At 39.6% G+C, this 20,512-nt stretch overlaps 1 protein-coding gene across 6 annotated transcripts in view; it reads right to left on the bottom strand.

Moving 5' to 3' along the window:
- Window positions 1-874: 874 nt before the first annotated feature.
- The window catches only part of AFDN (afadin, adherens junction formation factor), a 133,337-nt gene continuing 113,699 nt past the window's right edge, over window positions 875-20,512 (bottom strand). For 4 of the 6 annotated variants that reach the window (XM_074169036.1, XM_074169033.1, XM_074169034.1 and 1 more), the window contains 5 exons: window positions 18,571-19,593; window positions 10,991-11,125; window positions 8,556-8,847; window positions 4,161-4,245; window positions 875-3,061 (listed from right to left, as the gene is read on the bottom strand). In XM_074169036.1, coding sequence (XP_074025137.1) covers window positions 2,917-3,061; window positions 4,161-4,245; window positions 8,556-8,847; window positions 10,991-11,125; window positions 18,571-19,593 — 1,680 coding nt within the window. In that variant the 3' untranslated portion in view covers window positions 875-2,916. The remainder of the gene's footprint in view (window positions 3,062-4,160; window positions 4,246-8,555; window positions 8,848-10,990; window positions 11,126-18,570; window positions 19,594-20,512) is intronic. The other 2 variants (XM_074169035.1, XM_074169038.1) reach the window with 2 other exon arrangements.

The raw sequence follows: 20,512 nt of genomic DNA, 5'->3' as shown, positions 1-20,512 counted from the left end.
CAAGAGATTAAGGTACTTGCCTGGGAAGAGACGTAGGTGGCTCTCCATCCAGGCTCCAGCGGATGTTCAGCTACAGCAGAAGGCATCTACAGCAATTCACTGGGACCTGGTTCCAGCAATTCACTGGGACCTGGTTCCCTCCCTCACCTTCCCCAGCCAGAGCTTAAACTGCAGTCTCCCATCAAGAGTCCAGTCATCTGACCATATCGATCCCATGGTAAAAGAGGAACACCATCACCTCCAAGTCCTTTAGCTCAACCTTCATTCAAAACTACACACTGAATTTGAGTCCCATCCTGTCCCCCCCGAAACTTCCAGGTCAGCCAAACTGATTTTTTTCAGAGATTTGACACAAAAAGTTATCCTGTCATTGTGTTCAAAATAAAGAGATGAAATGACTTTTTAACCACAGCAATCAGAATGGAAACTCTGGTTATAATACGATTTTACTTTTCCGGAAGAAGCTGCATTCCAGGTCCCTCTTCGCTGTTAAAAATACAACTTTGCACTTGAGAAGGACACAAATACAGTACGAGGAACCTGCGTAATTGACCCCACCGATATTTACCATTTCCTAAGTTGCTGGTTAAGCTGTAAAACTCACTTCTTCTTTCAAGTCACTGCCACAGATATTGAACATTAGACCAAGAAATTCTCCTCTCTGATCAACAAGAATCAGCCTCCTTTGTTGATTCTCCATGTAAAATTAATTTGCTGTTTTCATTTATTCATTATGATGAGATACATTGACTTTGCTTGTAAATGTATTTCAGAAGGATGGGTAAGGCAAAACATATTAACAAGAGCCCCTTTGGTTTATGATAGTACTGTTATGAATGCGGAATCACATAACAAACAGTACAAAAAACATTTAATGCAAAGTTAAATACAATACAAACTTTATTAAAAATAGGTTGCAAGTGAAATACAGTAGAAATGGGAAACTACAGCAGTTTTGATGTTTTTCATAATAATGCACAGACAAATATGAAAAGCACTTTTACACATATTCACACTTGACCCGAATGCCCAATAGCGGCCAAATCCACTCGACTGAAGGTTATAGGTATTTTTTTTGCTAAGCCTTTGTCAGATTCTAGCAGCAACAGTAATTCAGCCACAGCATAAGGTTTTTTTCCTTAAGAAAAATTTGTCACTGTAAGGCTGCTAGTGTTCTCAAGATAAATTGGGAGAGGCTTGCTTTTCCTGATTAACAGATATAGCAAGCATGCAGATCCTTCATTAACACTTTGAACCAGTTTAATCTTCTACTTCATATTTAACAGGTGAAACGGTAAAAGCACACTTTCAAATAAGAAACCTGAAATACGTAAAAAATATTTACACTCCAATTTTCATTAACTTGCATTTATTTATCATACAACTCTTATTAAAAGTGATTTCTTTCCTAAGGCAGTGAAAGTCTACCCCTTTGTATTTGGAAGTGTGCACAATTCCCTAAATATATATTTATAAGAGAACAATATGATACAGGAAAAAAAAAAAATCATCTAAAGCCAGTAAAGGGCTTTGTCAAATAGAAAATTTGTTTGGAATCACAATATATATTGTCTTAACATCACACAATGAGAAAAAACTCTGATGAGGTCCTTATTCCCAACATCATCAGCCACATAACGCATAGCTGAAGAAATAGTGGGAGGAAAAAGATTAACAATTTAAAATTAAATAAGGCTATTACAGTGTGAAAAAATAGCTTGAACTGCCGAAAAGGTTTTCAGTACAACAGTAAGAGGATGTCAGTGAAGCCAGCTTAGACTGCAGAAGAGCTCTCCCGTAGGGCTTCCTCAGCGGGAGCAGAGATGGTTGGGTGCCAGCACACCAGGTCTGGTAACGACCTTACCAATGTTCCTGCTCCCAGCTGTATTGTATTTGCTGCTTCACACCAATAGGCCAGTTCACTTCTCCATAGACAAAGAAAGAAAAGATATTGCTGAACTGATAATAGCAGACTTATCAATACTGTTCCTTGCCTAATTCCCTAATAACTTCTAACCTACCTTTCTCAGAAAACGAACCTGTCTGTTCTGCTCACCTTGGAACTGGAATCGTTACTCCTCGCCTTTAACACATCGCTAACATTTTGGTCCTAGCTGATGAAGGGCCACCAGTGTAGCCGACTATCTATTGCTTATGCAATTTTTAGTAAAGCAATTATCCAACGGCTTTATTGTCACATTCTTCAAAGTCTGAAGCACATGTAGTGGGGATGCACCAACATACAGACTTTTCCATAACTACAGATACATTCTTAGGCAACCATTTTAGACCAAACAAATATGTAGAACTAGAAATGTTTTTATTCCAAGGTTCTACCTACAGACTGTGTGTTATTCCAGTACTAAGTAATGGTAGGATCTGTATTGATATGTTGATCATTCTACGAACACTGTACAGTATGTCAAACTTGCATATAAAGTCTTATTTAAGGTGGCCCAGATATTGGCTTCTTATCAAACAACCTAAAATACTAATTTCTAGTGCACAGTTTAGTTCAGGCAGTTCAAGCTATTCTCACTCTCTCTGCTCAGCAGCTAAAACAAAAGTGTGTCTGTAAAACACCAGGAAACAGAACTTATCTTTGACAAGTGCTACTTGGTCTGGTGCACAAGAACTTAACCCCCAAAACAGAAAGAAAAAAAAAAGTTACCTTCACGTGATTCATATCTTTAAAATTTTACAGTGCTTTCATTGTATAAACCACAAGCTCCTGGCAAAGTAATCAGTTTTCTTGCTATTGCAACATCTCTAAATCTTAATTAACAGTCTTAGATATAGAGGAATCAAAGTCACTCCTTTCAGAAAACATTCATTTTCTGTTCATTAGTAGTGTGCCCCCCATCTCAATCTCTCAATTTAGAGATCTTCAGTTACATCTGATAAGGTGCTTTAATCTTATTTTGTGTTCAACTCATTTTCCAGTTCCATTAATTTCCTAGAAGCTTTTACTTTATTGGATACATCCTGACCCTGTGAAAAAAGTCGTTGGCGTTCCCTGAACGTCAAGTTTTCTGGTGCTCCAGGTAAATCTGTATCTTGACTGGAAAGGGAAAAAAAAAAAGTCTGTTATAATTCTTATCAACAATATCCTTAAATGTAATAATTCTCAGTAACATGTATTGACTGATGGCTTTTTTCACTACAGCGAAAGATTCTCTGTTTAGTGTTCTGCAAGGTTTTGTTCCCCACACATACCTTTAATTCTGACATCGTACTAACAGTCAAATTAATGGCTCATGAGCCCTCTCCGGCACATTAACATGAAGGAAACTGCTTGCCAGTTTTCACAGTGTAGTGCAGGTGTAAACTAAGGTTTTGCCTATATTAGCACAGCATTGCTGTTAGGGAGGGCTAAATCAGCAAGTCTTTCTGTGGTGGCACGTGTCTCGGGAAACGCGCTAGAACACAAAGTTTTTGTGTCTTGCCAGACAGAGCTGCTAGTATTGAGGTAGGCTGTAGCGGCTGCAACACCTCCATATGTCATTCTATACTGGCAAAGCTTCCAAGTGCAATTGTTGCCTATGCTCTTGCACTACCCTTGTAGCAAACCAATTTTTGCATTACGTGTTTCTGACCACCACAGTGAAGATCTCAAATCATATGTATTTTACATATGTGATTAACTCTTCTATAATAAAGCTTTAATAGATTTTTCAGTATCTTGATCAGAAGGGGGTTCACTTTTAGCTCCAAGAGGTCTCTGCTCTGCACACTCCACTGAAACATTAACGACATTTTCCTGGCCAAAGCCAGCCACATCCTCAGTACACAACACAGTACAGCTTGCCACTCACGTGTAAGGTACAGCCCATATTATTTATGCTTATTACAAATTTCTTAAGAAGCCCACTTGAGAGGTACTGTTCAGATTTATAAATACACCTAAACCAGTTGAAGTTCTTAATTTACAGTGATTTACTGAGTGTACTCAGTTGTAGCACTGAAATTTGCTGCTGTGAAGTACTACTTCAGATCACCTGAAGAATTGCAGAGAGCCTAGTTGTATTTTATAGTAACCCAAGATACTCCAGAGCCAACTGCAGAACTCGACTAGCCCACAGAATTAAAACAACAACGGAAGATATTGCAGAAGCCAGCCAAGTCGGGTGTACGGAAGTTAATGGACTCCTTCGCGTCACCTTTTAGATCTTTTGTCTCTTGGATCCCGATAAACTTCATGGGCCCCAGCAGCTGCTCCTGCAGATCCAGTGTATGAATTTATTCCTTATGCAAAAGAAAAGGTAAGTTGAAGGACAGAAGTTACAACACAGAAGTTTTATATTGTATTTCTTCAAAAAGGTGCAGTGCTTCTTTCAAGAAATAATCTCAAACTCAAATCAGAAATAAATTTAGAGGGTCACCTAACCTGTAGAATATTTATAACCAGTACTACTAAATTCCACCCCCTGTCAAAACAGCTGTAATTTTTTTTTATTCCTAATTTTGAGTCAGAACACATTTTGTTTAGATTACCCAGCATGTATCAAATCATGGTCTTTATCTTATTATGGCTTACTGTAAGGCAGACATTAGAAATTGTTCAAGGAGACTGATGGAAAGAGCAACACACTTCATTACCTTGTAACGAGCTCCACAGGAAATAAGTTAGCTGCAGCCACTCTCTTTATGAGGCTAAAAGTAAGCTTAGTATATACCATCTTTGCCATTCACCAGTCAGAATTTTTGTCTCTGTTTAGTCAGATTAAGTAAACAGTATCACTCAGAAAATATCATCGTCGTCCCCCCATTTAAATTTCAAGCAAGTATCTTGCAGCACTGCACCTTTAGTTTAAGTTGATGTAACACACAGGTTTTACACATTATATTAATTCTTTCTAAAGGCCACAAGACAAAACCTCTTCTTTCCAATCAAAAAGTTCGATAATTTAATCTATATTTAAGACCATATTATCTTAATAACTGTCATAAAAAGAGTAAAACTAAGTGTCAGCACAATACTCAGATTTGTCTTCAGGCAGTTCTGGTCTCAATATTGTACATGTTATGTCTTGTGAACCTTCTTTGCTATAGAAGGAAATGTTTGCTTCTTCCACTGGTAACTTCTCATAAATACTCAATAAAAGAGACATATGAGGCTGGAACACACAAGCAAACAGCTCGCGTGTTGTAGGCTGAATAGTTTTCACCAAAAATTTGTAGCAGACCAAATCATACTAGGTTTGCTAAGCATATGGAGATTTAGCTTTTCCTTTCAGGCATGAGTCTTACACTCAATACAAGTATGACCTTCCCCCGCAAAGTCTGGATCCACACGCTGTGGTTCACTCTTCCACCTGCTTTAGGACAGTAGTTTTGGTTTGGGTGTTGGCTTTTTTTCTTGGTGAGTTGACAGACCCAATGGTCTTAAGAGACCCAGTGGAAGAAGGTATGAGAGCAAAATTTGCAGAAGCGTGGTTTACTGGAGTTAACACTGAGAACAGAAGAGAGCTGTAAAGGACAGTAATGTAACAGAGTCAGCGAGATGGGAGATGGTAAACTGCACAGTGAATTCTGCATTTTGTGCAAACGGCTTTGTACGTTACGCAGGCAGTCTTCATAGAAGCTTGAGCAATCAGGTGAAGTTAACCTGTTCTCATGGCTATTTTAAAAATTATGAAATAAGAGTATTCAGAATTAGTCGTATGGTTTATGAATTAGGTTATTAAAGGTGAAGCATCATACTACAATATTCCTTAACTGTTACCAAAACCCTAACCAAATCTTTGGAGATTGTCCTTCTGATTGTTTTCCAGGAAAAACAAACGCGCATACGCAAAAAATATCACTGAACATTTCACTTTCCTGAGATTCATTTTTCCATTAAAATTAACAGAAAGCAGGATTGTGAAATGCAATTACATATGAAATGGCACTGTGGGTTGTGGATGATGGGAGGCAGGAAGAGTGGTGGTGACATCTACTGACTGATGGTTCTGCAGTTGCTTAATTCATTAGATGTACAGCCTTTAAAGTGCCAAATAAGGAAGGGAAGCAAGGGCCTTTGGAAGTCTACATGTTGCGATGGAAGGCACATTTTACACTCTATTACAGTCAGTTTCAACTAAGAATTTCAAGAAAAAGGAAGTCCTTTGAAAGAAGGAAAAATTTCAGTACAGACATACAAAAGCTTTCTGTCGGAAGCCTGCTGTTTCAGAATATTCCTAAAAGCAAGCTGACAACATAGATAGTCATAGTGTTCAAAGAGAATCTCTTCCACACGTTTCCTGTCTTTCTTTAATCTTATTTTAACTCATTAGTTCTGTGTGATATAAGCTATAGTCCTTTTGATACAAAACTGTGATTTGGGTTCACTGGTTGTGGGCTTATGAATGTGCTCACATGCGTGGTAGGTAGGCTTAATGGAATTACAATTAGTTGGACTGTAATGGTAGAACACAGCAGGTGCAGTGTGTCTACTTATATTCCAGTCTAATGACAACACACTGAAAAGCTAAAACCTTCCTTTAAGATTTGGAACCTATGACAGAGCCAGAGAATAACAGATGGGCTTGCAGGATCCATAGGGTCTACTACATCACGAGATCTCATAGGCAACACCAGGGTAAATGAAGAGTTTTGCTTTTTTTCCTTTAAATGAGTATCAGTGTGGATGCTCTTTATGCAACTTGGGTGCTGTACTGAGCCCAACCAGTGAAACTGATACCTTCCAGCTGATACAGTTGATGTAATTATAACTGAGCTAAACTACTGTCCCTTCAGCAATACTAGAACCACGTAATGCTGTGCAGAGCTGCTCTCTGGCACTGGAAGCAGTCCAACTGCAGCAGAAGCTGACTTGCCCTGCAAAGGAAGGGATGCCTTGTTGGAAAGCAATGTCTTGAAAAGGATGCAGACAGAAAGCTCAGAGCATCACATCCCTTTATGGCCTCATACACATTCTAAATCAGATTCATACACTACTGCAGCTGGATTAGAAGTGCTTCCTACAGATGGAACCTACTCTGTGCTTCATACGCTCCCTATGACTAGGGCACACCACACTCCTGATTAAAGAAAGTGATTTGCATAATTTGTTAGGTGGTGCAAAAGGTGATATGGGATATGCCACATTGTAGACTTCTGCATTTGTCACTGAGACTTGAATCCAGTCAACAAGTTAGCCGTTTGGCTAGAAGCCAGTGTAAACATTTTCCCTTGCTATCTCAGGTGACTTGCTACCCTTTGCATTTTACAAGGATGATCTGATCCGCTGGAGTTGGTTGTGAGGCATTTGTTGACTTCCAGCACAAGTAAAAAGAACAAACTAGGAGGATGTTACGGCCACCATTCCCTTCATAAGAACATAAAAGATGACAAATGTAGGGGAAGCGCTGGCAGATGCTGCTATTTAAAGACAAAAACTTGTAAACTGCAAATTTATTAGAGAAGATCTACACAGACACATACTCGAAAAGTATGTAAGTCCTCCTATGAGGCAGCAGTTTTAAAAACAATTTAGCATGGAACTTTGGACTGAATTAGCTTTGAATTCATGAGTATAGCTTAACTAGCACTCTGCAGATAAACTATGGTGCTGAAGTTACTAGGAGCTAGAGCTCTACTTGAAATTAAACTCCATTAAGGTTTCCCACTTGGAGTTATAAAAGAAACAAGATGAGGACAAAGAAATGCAGGGGGGTAGGAGGGAAGGAGTAAAGCAAAAAGCACTAAGATGAAATTTAGATTTTTGCCTCTGCAAGAAAACTGCACCGTACAAACCAGAAGTAAAGGAATGGTGCCTAAGACATGAAACTAACTGCATGTCCTATATGTCTCTTGGTGCTTGTGTATTTAAGAACCACGTCTACAAAGGTAGTTTTTAAAGCCATTTGCACATACCATTAAAAGAGAGAACCCTGGTACCAATAACGAAAGCAGAAGATAAGCTCTGTCCATGATCCCATTAGAAAAGGCTTCCTATGTTCAAGAAAGGTGCACTTCCAGATGCCCTGAGTAACCAGTGGTCAGTTGTACAAAACAAATAACTGAAAGATACAGAGTGAAAGCCAAAACCAACAGTACTTGAAATTGGTTGAGTAACAGTTAAAATCATTTCTGATTCATTGCATAAAAGATGGAATTTTTTGCTTTTGAAGAGTTTGGGTAAGGAACAAGAAAATTTGAGAAATTGAAACAATTAAAAATTGGAGGATTCATATTATTATCAGAATTTGAGTTAGATCACCATACTTAAAATAGTGATTAAGTGGGAAAAAAAGTAAATCACAGAGTAAGTGATTCAATCTACAGCACCAGAGTTGAAAACATGAGGATAGTTCTGTAGAGAGGATTGATTTCGTGGTGTCTACCTTTAGAGCTGCCGGCATGGATGAAACCCGGTTTGTTTGGTGGGGGTGGGGGCTGGCTTTTTTTGGCAGCAGTACTGTTGGCATTGACTGGAGATGACTGGAATGAGTTGGAAAGAAAGAGGCCATCTGAAACTGGGCGAGGCTGGTGGGAGGGCTGCTGTGGCTTAAGGGTGGCAGGAGGAAAGTCACCATAAGATTTTCTTGTGCTGGAGTACTTATCCTGACCTGCTAGATTGGAATCCTCCTCCTCATCATCATCATCATTGTATGCAACAAACTTGGCAGTATAAATCGTGTCAGGGGAGAGGACCTGTGTTTTGAGGTAAGAGGTGTTTCGCTGAGGTGGGGGAGGAGGAGCGTTAGATGAAGGGGTTGGGGATGGGAGTTCATATTCCCGTGGAAGCGGAGGTCTGTACAGACCAGGCTCGTCAGGCTCCAGTAATCTTCGTTCTGCTTCATCGTGCTGCCTGCGCCTTTCAGCCTCTAAGCGACTGTAATACTCCTCTTCCTGTCGCCTCTGTAAGTCCAGAGGAAACAGAAACACAGTGGTCAGAAAGACAGACATTTCCCTCTAAGAGAGATTTCAGTTTTCCATCGCTGAGCTACAAACATCATTTTTTGTCTCCTTTTCTGGCAATAAGCGGGGCATCTATATGGACCCATACAAAGAATATTTACTACTAAGGAAAAAATGGCAGTCGTCCTGTAACACAGCGTTGCTGTTATTTCCAGATTTACCACTGGCTCCGGTAACTAAGGGTGATTCCAGTATTTATTACTCAAAATGTAACCACACTTAATAAGCCGTAGATTTACTAAAGCTGTAAAGAATCTGTGGGAGAGGAAAATAACTACCATCTTAAAAAAAGGAACCTTGTAATTTTGCTGCATGCTTATACAATGTAAATTAATCAACAGAGCCTTGAAATAGATGACTCCTAACAAAGCTTCTAGTATAAATACCAGGAAAACTACTTTCACATAGAAATCAAATTACAAAGAACTTTTCTAAAATGGACATCAAATAACTGTTTTTTAAAAACAGTTCTAAAAAACAAATAAAAAACCCCTATGCTAATGATATTTATATGAGGCCATATGAACCATTTAAAAGGTCATGAAATACCTTATATGTATTTCCAGTTTAAAAATATTTTTACTGTTTTTAAACTAAATAGCATTTAATCTGTTCAGCTCTTGTCTAAGCCACATTGTAAGTTAATACAAGGGTCTATTCAATAGTGTGTTTGATAACAAATGAAAAGGTGTATTTGGAAACTTTATGTTACAAAAACCCCTTTTGTCTTAGCATCGTATAACTTGTGTGGGGAATATATGACATTTTGAACAACCATCCTTTCTGTTTTTAATCCATGTGTTTAAAAAAATCCACCTTATCTGCTCAACACCATGAGTCAGTTATCCTAAGAAAACAAATAGATAAATCTGATCTTGCTCATCTAGAGCAAAGACATGAAACTTATCTCCTTCAACTACTCTCTAAAACCACTGTACTGGTGAGATGACACCGGGTTCTGGGTTGGCAGATGCACGAGTGTCTCAGTCAAGATCTATCAGTGAAAACCCTTTCAAGTGTGTGATGCAAATGTCATTTGTCTGCATCATTGTGAGAAATTACGAAAGCCTTGGTTGGTTTTTTGGTTGCTCTTGTTTGTTTGTTTTTAAACTTCCTTGAGTATGTTTTAAATACTTCCCTCAGTACAGATACAACTTCCTCACTTCTCACCTATCACCATCCTCAGCTTAGCTTCCTTCTACTCATCAACCCATACTGCTTATGGAGAACAGGCTAACAAAGCTTGAAAACAATCTAACAAAACAAATTAACAAAGTAAATATATCTCAAGGGTTTTTTAAAAAAATATATTTACTCAATCTTCCAAGATGAAATTTATCTCAAGATAAAAAGCTAGCCCTCCTTCTTCATTCTGAAGTGAGTGTTAATAACAGGCAACTCTTCAATCTGAACAAAAGTTAACTGTTCTTTCTTTGAGAAGAAAAGGGTCTTAACAAACATGCTAAGAGTTTTGTCCTCCAATTTTGAACAATAAAGCTTCTCAAATTCACATATAATGTTCCGCATTTTTAGAATCTCTTTGATTGCATTTACTTCCTTTCTAGAAACCAATTCCTTTTCCTCTCAGAGTCCAAACACAGAAGAAAATACAAAGTACTCATCTCCACCATATTTCATATTTCTCTCTCTCTGTATCAGTATAAAACAATTACTGCAAGAACATTTAAGTGCTGCCTCTGAGACACAGCAAAAGCCAACACCAGTAACCCAGCCATTATGATAAAGAAGGCAGGCAAGCCGTGTTGGGGGCTGAAGGAAACCAGGAGGCAACAGATTTCTGCCATAACTTTCAGAAAAGGTCCTAAAGGCAAGCCTTTACCACAGCTAAAAGCCTTTAGCTTGCAGCACTATTCCTGCAATACCAGTCAACTCCAGCCACCACAACTGGGCTATTTGTTTGATTACTTTTTGTTCCATATTGGATAAACTGAAGCCTTGGGCCATGACCCTTATCAGTAGGGCTAGCATGTTTAACCCCCGCTGACCCGACACTGAGCTGTTACTGGCCAGGCTAAAGAGGAGAGGCCTCTAAGAACCCCTGCAGCACTCAGAAGACCACAACCTTTTCTTCAGCCTCTCTCCTGGTCCGCTCCTCCTCTTGCTGCCGGCGCTCTTCTTCCTGCCTGGCCCTGTCTTCTGCTTCTCGCTTACGCATTTCTTCCAACTGTTGCTGCCGTCTGCGTTCTTCATCCTGTAACTAACAGAGACACATCTTTAAATTTTTCATCACTTGTGTGGGTAAGATAGGTTTGGGGTTGTTTTTTTTTACCCATGTTCATCTAAAAATAACTAATTCGTAGAAAATATAGAAAATATACTGCAGATAAATCAATATAATTTCCGGCTGTTAAGACTATGCTTTGTTACATTGTTTTCCCTAAAATCCCTTAAAAAGAAATAAAAAAGATGCATGGAACTGCATACATAAAAGCACAAAACACACTGGGAAACATTTTTAGCAGTCATATCTGAACCCCTAGCAGAAGACTGAGGTGACTCACATTCCAGACAGCTTCAGCAACCATAGTCTCATAGGTACAGTAAAGTGAAATTAAATACTTGGAACCAACAGTTCACAGCTCCAGCAGCCAATTGGTTTTTCATTTTGGATTAGTATTTAAGCACCGGAAAAATCATGACTCATTAGTCAAAGGGTCAATCCATTTAAAGTAACAGGCTCATTCAGCAAGTCTGCAAATAGTCTCGGGAGATAAATAAAATCTCCCACTCTATCTGCAACAGATGTGTTTTGGAAAAAAACAGAGAGCAAGGCAAAGAAATCTTTGACTACTGAGATTAAACAGCTCACCTGAACAACTCATGTCCAACAGACAATACTATTTTATATATGCTTACGATAAACACTGCACAGATAAGAAAACTGAGCAACAACCCAAACTTTGCATGATCCTCTAGAGCTAACAGTATCTAAAACCCTTGATGGACAGGAATGTTCACTGGCACAATAATATTCACAAGTAGAAATTAACTGGACTACATGCTGTGTTATTTCTTCCTGAAGCATATGTTTTAAAGTGTTTCCCTCCCACCCCCCAAATCTTTATACTCATTGGTATAAATCAGTAAGTCATTGGATCTTGCTATGTAACACGGATACTTCTCTACTCCTAGATTTGTTTTTATAATCCAATTTCATTTACAGAGAAAGGCCCTTAAGACACAAAGCAATAATGATATAGTAATAGAAATTTAGTTTTAATAGACTTTGTGAGGATAACCTTCATGTAGGTATCTCCTCCTCCCAATAATTAATTAACAGAAAATGTGCTTTAAAGCAGATTAGGGTTTTTAATCAATTTTCCAATCAATTCTAAAAACAAACTTTTTTTTTTTTTTACTAATTATCTAGTAATTATTTCCCCCCACTGTTCATGTAGTATTTGTGTTATGGGTATCTTATGACCTGTATAACAGGTAATTCTGAAAACATTTGCCTTCTACATCTTCAAGCAGCTATAGGGACTAATTGCAGTGAATCCACCTCTCATTTGAAGTGTTAAAACACACCATTTTTGAGCACAAAAGCTAAAGAACAAAGTTAACTGATTTCATTTAGGCAGTAATTTTCCAAATGTATACTAGAGGATGCTACCTCCAAGTAAATTCCCCTTATTTAGGGCTAAAACTTCTGTAATTCCTAACTGAAAACAACATAAAGGTAGAGATGAAGCCCAGTATATATGGTAGAGCTGGGAATAAAGTAGTTAACCAACTCCCTACTTGGATTAAATCCCCCTTCTTGTCCTGATTATTAAAAAAACATTATTTTAGCAAAGGAGATAATATTGCTGTCAAAAGGAAAGACAGCTAGTAATTCAAAAGAGTTACAGATGAGAAGTCATTTCCTCTTAAAAAAATAAGGAGGGGGAGAGGGGAGGGCAAAAACTGCACAGTGAAAAAAAATACAGGAAGAAACTCCTTGACTCTGTCCCAACTGCATTTAGAGAAAAACTCTGAACGTGGCAGTTATTGATGCCAGGTTATGATATGGATGCCTTTTTACTTAGTAGCAAATATTCCCATTCAAATGCACTCAAACAAGAAAATATTTTAAACAAAATTAAAGAGAAAGTAGGACTAGTTTGTTCTCTTTTCTTGTGAGCTTGACTAAAGAAAGAAGAGAAAACCGGGCAGTGTGCCCACCTGGAAACTGTTGTCAACATCTGAATCGTAATAATTGCAAAGACAACTGTATCCAGGTCAGAGGCTATTCTAAACATAAATACCTAGTAAAAAGGCCAAAAATTATATATAAGGCACAAGCAGAAATAGAGCAACTATCAAGAGAGTGACATTTCATTTCTTTATGATTAGTAAAAAGTTTCTCCTTTGGAGCATTCCCAGAGCAAGGCAGGGAGCAGTGGGATGGCGAGGTGTGCCAGGACAGAGTGCCTGCATTTGTCCTTGTAATTGTGTACAACAGTACCCAACTGAAACTTCATCCCAAATTTTCAAGATGCTAAGGAAAATCAGCTTCATATCCCATTGCTAGTAAGAGGGCTGTTAGATTCACAGAATCACCTAGGTTGGAAGGGACCCTTTCAGATCATCTAGTCCAACCAATGAAAAAAAAAAAAACAAAACCACACACACACACCACACACAACCCACACACACACCACCACACCACCCAACACTAATCCATATCCCCGAGCACCATGTCAACTCCTCTCTTGAATACCTCCAGGGATGGTGCCTCAACCACCTCCCTGGGCAGCCCATTCCAATGCCTGATAACCCTTTCAGTAAAGAAATATTTCCTAATATCTAACCTGAACTTCCCCTGGCGTAACTTGAGGCCATTACCCCTTGTCCTGTCATCTGTAACTTGGGAGAAGAGACCGACCCCCACCTCTCTACAGCCTCCTTTCAGGTAGTTGTAGAGAGCGATAAGGTCTCCCCTCAGTCTCCTCTTCCCCAGACTGAACAACCCCAGCTCCCTCAGCCTCTCTTCGTAAGACTTGTGCTCCAGACCCCTCACCAGCTTCGTTGCCCTTCTCTGGACCTGCTCCAGCACCTCAATGTCTTTCCTGTGGTAGGGGGCCCAAAACTGGACACAGTACTCGAGGTGGGGTCTCACCAGTGCCGAGTACAGGGGGACGATCACCTCTTGGGTCCTACTCACCGCACTGTTCTTGATACAGGCCAGGATGCTGTTGGCCTTTTTGGCCACCTGGGCACACTGCTGGCTCATGTTCAGCCAACAGTCGACCAACACCCCCAGGTCCTTTTCTGCCAGGCAGCTCTCCAGCCACTCTGGTTGAATATTCCCAGGTTCCCAGGTTGAATATTTAGATCCGATACCTCTCTATCCCAATTAGCTTCCCTGTAATTTAAAAGTCCCGCTTCCCTGTGATTTACTGTACTTCCAGGGTTTCTCCAAAGCAGCAGGTGTTTATATTGTAACAGGTAGAAACAACTGATCCGTACAGCCAGAGTGATGGAGGAGAGCCTTCTCCCAGCTGTAACTATGGGAGGCAGCTAAGCACAAAGCACTAATTATTTCCGCCTGCTTTGTCCCAGCTCTGCTGCAAACTGCCAACAGTTGGCTTAGCTGCACAACTCTGTCCCCCTGTCGCCAGCATACGCTTGCAGCACTGTTCCTACCTCGGAAGGTGAAAAAGGCCACCTTTCTTCCCAGCCATTGCTCCTTGTAAAGGAGCTGATGGGCTGATCCGTATCAGAAATGTTAAGATATTCACGGGACTGGTAGGCATCCACGAAGTCTCAGATTCCAGACAAAATTCATTTCTCTAAGCACTGCCTAGAACACTTTAAAAGACGTTCCAGAAGAACTTTGAATTTATACCTGTTTATTTATGACAGCTAAAGCTGTGTCAGATCAGTGGCTCAGGGAATTTAAAAAAGACAAACACTAGCCAAGTTGAAAATTCACACGTTAACTACTCAGCGCATTTCATCAGCCTTGTAATTAGCAGAACAGCTATCACCAATGCTCATGTTAGACATAGATAAAAAGCACTGAGCATTCAAAAGTGTATTTTTTTTCTAGAAACTAAGAAGTAATTACTTGGGTACATGAAGTGGCATAGGACAGATGTAAATATGCCCAGAAAATCACGTGAACAGTATCAAAATGATGAAATTAGGAAAAGGCAGTATTTGCTGGCTATAGTGTTCAGCATCATCTATTTCAGAATTAGCTTTCTTCCTTTTTTTTAAAGCTAAATTTATGAACATAATAAATCCTCGACTGATCCAGGCCATGGATCCACCTAGTACTCTGTCTCTGACCGCAGCATGAAGAGCTGCACATAAGCCTGGCCACTTCTGGTATTTGCCCAGCATTCAGCGTGGCACTAGAGATGTCAGCTGGCACAGCCTTCTGTAATCCTCCGAGTAGCTGTTTACAGGCGTGACGTCTATGAATTTGTCTAATCCATTTTTAAAGCTGATGATACAGTCTGCCTTCACAACCTCCTGTCGCTGTAAGACCCAGAAGTTTACAGCCTGCTTGGCAAAGTACTTTATCTATCCAGACACAGCTCTGGGGAACAAGGCTTAAGACAAAAGAATATAGGAGTAGTAATAAGAAAAAATATTGATAGATACTAAGTCTGAAAAATCCATGACTCCTGGCTTGTCCATTAATTCAGAAACCTGACATGCTTCACCTGTTTCACTGCTGTCGACCGCTCATGAACCACACAGATACAAAAACAAACACCTTAGTCTAAGTTATCTGAAGTATGCATTTTAAAAGGTGATTTTTTTTAAATAAAGCAGTGCTGAATATGCAAATCCATATTTTGAACATACATATTTACAGTTTTTTCCAGCAGCACAAATTAATTATACTAACAGAACTTGCTTTCAAATTGGTACATTAATTATATAGAAATACACTTTGGAGATGTATTTCTTCTCTAGAAGACTACAGAACTCTTTTTCTATGTACCCATTTCCAATGAGAGCAATAAAATACAGAATTAGCTTGAGTCATAGCAATTACCGCTCCAGTTTGAAAGCCTGTCACGTTTTAGATACAAGAGAATGGTATTAACCAATTGAAACTGAAATTACATGGTAACTTAATAATTACATGTTTAATGTGACTACTTGGAAATATTAGTTCAGAAGTAATTTCTGAGTTTACAATCCATTTTTACTTTAATGAGAAAGCTGTAACACCTGTAAACAACAGGGTTTCAGCACGTGCTGAAACGCTATGCTGTATTATTAGGCTCTCAGGACAATTTCACTTCAAATTGGAAAGGAATGGTATTGCTAGAGCTCTTCTAGAACCTGCAGGGGTGGGGAAGGGAAGGGAGGAAATCTTACCTCACAGTCTGTTCATTCAAAGTTATTAGTAAGATTTTATAAACATGATTGCACAAAACATCAAATACACAGTTTTATGTTAGACCACTGCTACAACAAACAAGCCAAGCCTGCAAGCAGAATACAACATCTAAAAGAAAGGAAACACAGGGAAAGGAGTCACCACATCTGGAAGCATTCAAAAGCATGCTTACAGTTAACTTACTACTTGCTGTATCACAATGTTTTTTGAACACCCAAAGAGGCCAAATCATCATCCAAAGCACAGAGGGTGGTTATTAAAAATATCAGGAATTGAAATAGGGAAGAGATATTGAAGAGAAAGAAACAAACATACCAAATCTAGAACAGAGATTGCTGGCACAGCAGTCTGCTGCAGGTAGTAAGAAAGGGGAAAAAAAGAAAGATGCACAGTGAAAATAAAGATAGGTTAGACTTGTACTATTTCAAAAGCATTTTCTTTTATTTGTTAAGTCAGCTGTTTTAGAACGAGGAACTGAATTGACATAATCCTGAAATACAGAAATTAAAACAATCCAATAATCCAAAATTTTTATCAGTATTGGTTTGACTCATTCAAAACCACAGTATTTCTCCAGAGATGCTACTTAGGCCATCTCTAGTAGTATAGACAGTGAAATATAACTAAAATTCAAACATTACTCCAGTTCAAGAATGCTGTTTTTTAATTTTCAAAATTAAAATTAATTTTCAAAACAGCATTTTCAAAAATGCTATTTTTCAGTTTCACAGTGTTCCAAAATGCTGGAAGAACTTTATGCACAGATAGTTATTTTAAATCCAGCACTTACAGAGAAGACGGATATAACGTTATGCAATACAACTGGCTTTCTATTAATGACACATGGCTTTTTTAGCTTTGCTACAGTAAAATTTTAAAGACACCGTTTGTTAAAATGTCAGTTTTACATGGATTTTTTATACCCATAGGTAACTGCCTATGTGCTACAAATTACATGTTCGAGATGCTGGGCTTTAACGCAACCCGTTTGCCAAAGATATATTTAGCTTTTCCTTTCTTCAGTTTCCAAGTCTGAGGTATCTATTGTTTTACACAGTAATAAAGTTAGCCACAAGAAAAAAGGAAAGCGATGCAGACTGCAGCAAACATGAGAAGAGCAAGTTTAGGAAATCAAGCTGCCAAAACAACCCTGAGCTCAAATATTACTCAAGCTGAGAGCTATTTCTGAATGTCAAAACAAGCATGTCCAAACATTTCTCAAGAATTAAAAATTGCCTATCACAGAATTAAGTCAACTTTTTCAAGATAAACAGAACACACTCAGCATATTACAGAGCTGTTTTTTAAGCCTGTCAAAGCATAGCTATTGGCATGTAACTGTGGTATTTGTGCTGTTATTCAGAAAAGAAAAAACAATTTTCCTATAGAAACTGTGGCTCAGTAACAATAAATTTAACAGATTCTGAGAGACAACAGCCACCAGGAGAGCGATAAAAACTTCATCATATTATTCAGTTGTATTATCTTATAACATATATTATGAGCTTTCACAGTACTGAAGCTAAGGTAGGCAAACCGTGTCAGATATTGATGAAACTGAACACCAAGCAAAATCCAGGTGAGTATGAGCTGGAGCCCTACACAGGGTGCATTAGTTGTTACAACACCCAAAGCCACATGGCTTAACCCAGTGCTTCCCCCCCGTAATGTTGGGGTCACCATGGAGGTGGTGGTAAAGGCAGAGCTAGCAGCTGCCTTATACCCCAGCCATCACTGGGAGCAGACCGGCGAGGTGGGATCTCATTCAGTTCAGGTCACTGTTCCCTGGAAACAGCAGGTGTTCAGTGTCTGTGTTCCGGTGCAAGACTACAAATAAGAACTCTTAGAGGTTAAGTGTATTTGAGGGGAGGAAAAAAAGGAAGAAAAAAAAGCAGCAACAAACCCACCCCACTTTTGTTCCTGGTTCTCCTAGAGACTTTCATAATTTCAAAGGTTTTTGCTTACCTTCCTGTAAGCAAATTCCTGCCATATTTAACCTTCTAATCCTACTCCAGGTACATGGCAAAATCCCTTTATGCTAAGGGCGTTTCTTTCCCCACAACCAGAAAAGTAAATTTGGCTGCCAGCTTGGATTCTATAATAGGTACCTACGATACCTTCATAACACAACACTTAACTGGTGAGGCCACTGTAAATTAGCAACTTTAAAATTCAAGGTATTTAAGACAGTTTCATCCTCCTTTACGCTATAAGAACATTGAAAGACAAACCCAGAGAACCCACCGAGATATATATATTTACAATACATTTGTCTAGAAAGGATTATCCCCTTTTACCCTTGCTCTTCTTTCTGCCTCCAGTCGCTGCATAATGAGCATTGTATCCACATCATCATCCTCCTCTTCATCATCATCTTCATCCTTTTGCTTTGATTCTTGAAGTCGCTTTTGGAACTGCCACTCCAGCATGAGTTTGCGGAGCCGGTCATTTTCTTCTGCTGTACGATCAGGCTTGTTCTGAAGTTCCTGAATCTCTTTACTCAGCATGTCCACAATGTGCATCTGTTGCTGCTTCTCCAGTTTCTCCTTCGCATCTCGTTTCCAGGGATCAGGAGAGAGGCTGTCACTAGAGGAGAGTTCTTCCTTGCTGATAGTAATGTACTGCAGATCTCTCCGCTCAATAGTCCGAGGCTGCTGTTGGGGCTGCAGCTCTCGAATAACTGTTTCTTGAGACCTCTGCAAAGTTGAAGGTTTTTCTGATTTCACTTGTTGAAGGGAAACAGGAGGAACCACAGGCTGAGCAGGAATTAGTGGCTGAGAACGCATTTGGCCCAGTTTTCTCTCCTGCTCACGACGTTTCCTTTCTCGTTCTTCTTCTAAACGTGCCTTTTCCTTTTCATACCACCTCTGATGCTCTTCTCTTTTTTTACGTTCAGCAGCAGCTACCTGGGAGGATGCTTGCGCTCCTATCTGATTTGGAGGAGGCGGTGGAGGCAGAGGCAAATCCATTTGCAGTTCATCAAATTCAGCTGCATAATGCACTGGAGGAGGAGGTGGTGGAGGGGGAAGATCTGTTCTGATGGGCTGGGAAATGGCCACTGGAGTCGTCTGGCTAGTAGCTGGAGTTTTCCAACGGCCAGGTCCACTTTTAGTTAAACAAGAACCAGGCGAGACCGGTTTGGATGAATGGTTCAGGTGTTCCTGGCTAGATGTGCTAGAATCCACAGATGAATTCATCCACTGATCGCTGTCTGACTTCCGATCAATGTACTCTACATCCTTCCGTATAACGACTTCCAAACGATTCCTCTCCGGCTGGAAAGCTTTATCTCGGAGCTCTTCCTGAGAACGAGCTACGCGCTGCAAAAAATTAAACAAGGCATGTATTTCATAGTCCGTCTATATTAAAACATATTTGAAAATGGCTCACAGATTGCATTGTTATTGCTGAAGGTAATTACTTTTAGTGAATATCAGCATTTCCATGCCCAGTAAGTTTCCCAAAACCAACAATAAAATATTCTTCTCAGTCTTTTTCATTTATTTTAGCGATGGAAGACTTTGCAACTTCTGAAATGCCCAGAAAGCTGGACCGGGAGGAAGGATGAACGCAAAATGGAGTTTCAGATGAAAACCTCCCCAGCTCGCATAATTTCTCAGGACTACCCTGGCCCCCCTTCCCCCACATGTGAGCAGGGGAGTCGTGGCAGCTCGGAGCAGCAGCTCTGCCATTCAGGCTTCAGCTGGCTCAACTGAACATTCTTCCTATTGGGAAGGCAAACAGAAAGGCTGCGGAGGGAGAGACAAGGCAGCCTCTGCCCACCCTCATCCATTAACAAGGCGAGATGACCCACAGGAAGCTCCCATTGCTACAGCGCCATTCCCGGCTTGGGAATCTGGGCAGCCAGGTCTAGTTCTACCTGCTCCTGGGGCACAGGGGTACTGGCCTGCACTTTTGTCGCTTTTTTAAGTGCATTAAACACCAAGTCTTATTCTATAGAAGCTGAGGATCTCACGGCACTATACAACCTCCTAAAAGGGAATACTGGACCATAAATTAGACTTATCAAATCTTTTAATGATTTTCTTGAAGCAAATATTCATACTTTGAATGTTAGGAACTACTAAGCACAGAACACATAATGTACCAATTATCAACAACTGAGAGAAGACTAACAGAGCAAACTCCTTTTCTTTGTCCTCCATCAATGACCTTAGCCATGACCTCTAAAGAATGCCTTCTTTGAGATGAACAAGTGTATTTTTTATGCTCTATTAG

The sequence above is a fragment of the Numenius arquata genome, chromosome 2 (assembly GCF_964106895.1).
Source record: "Numenius arquata chromosome 2, bNumArq3.hap1.1, whole genome shotgun sequence".
Classification (NCBI taxonomy): Eukaryota; Metazoa; Chordata; class Aves; order Charadriiformes; family Scolopacidae; genus Numenius; species Numenius arquata.
Note: the sequence above shows the minus strand (reverse complement) of the source record. Positions and strands in the feature narration are given on the sequence as shown.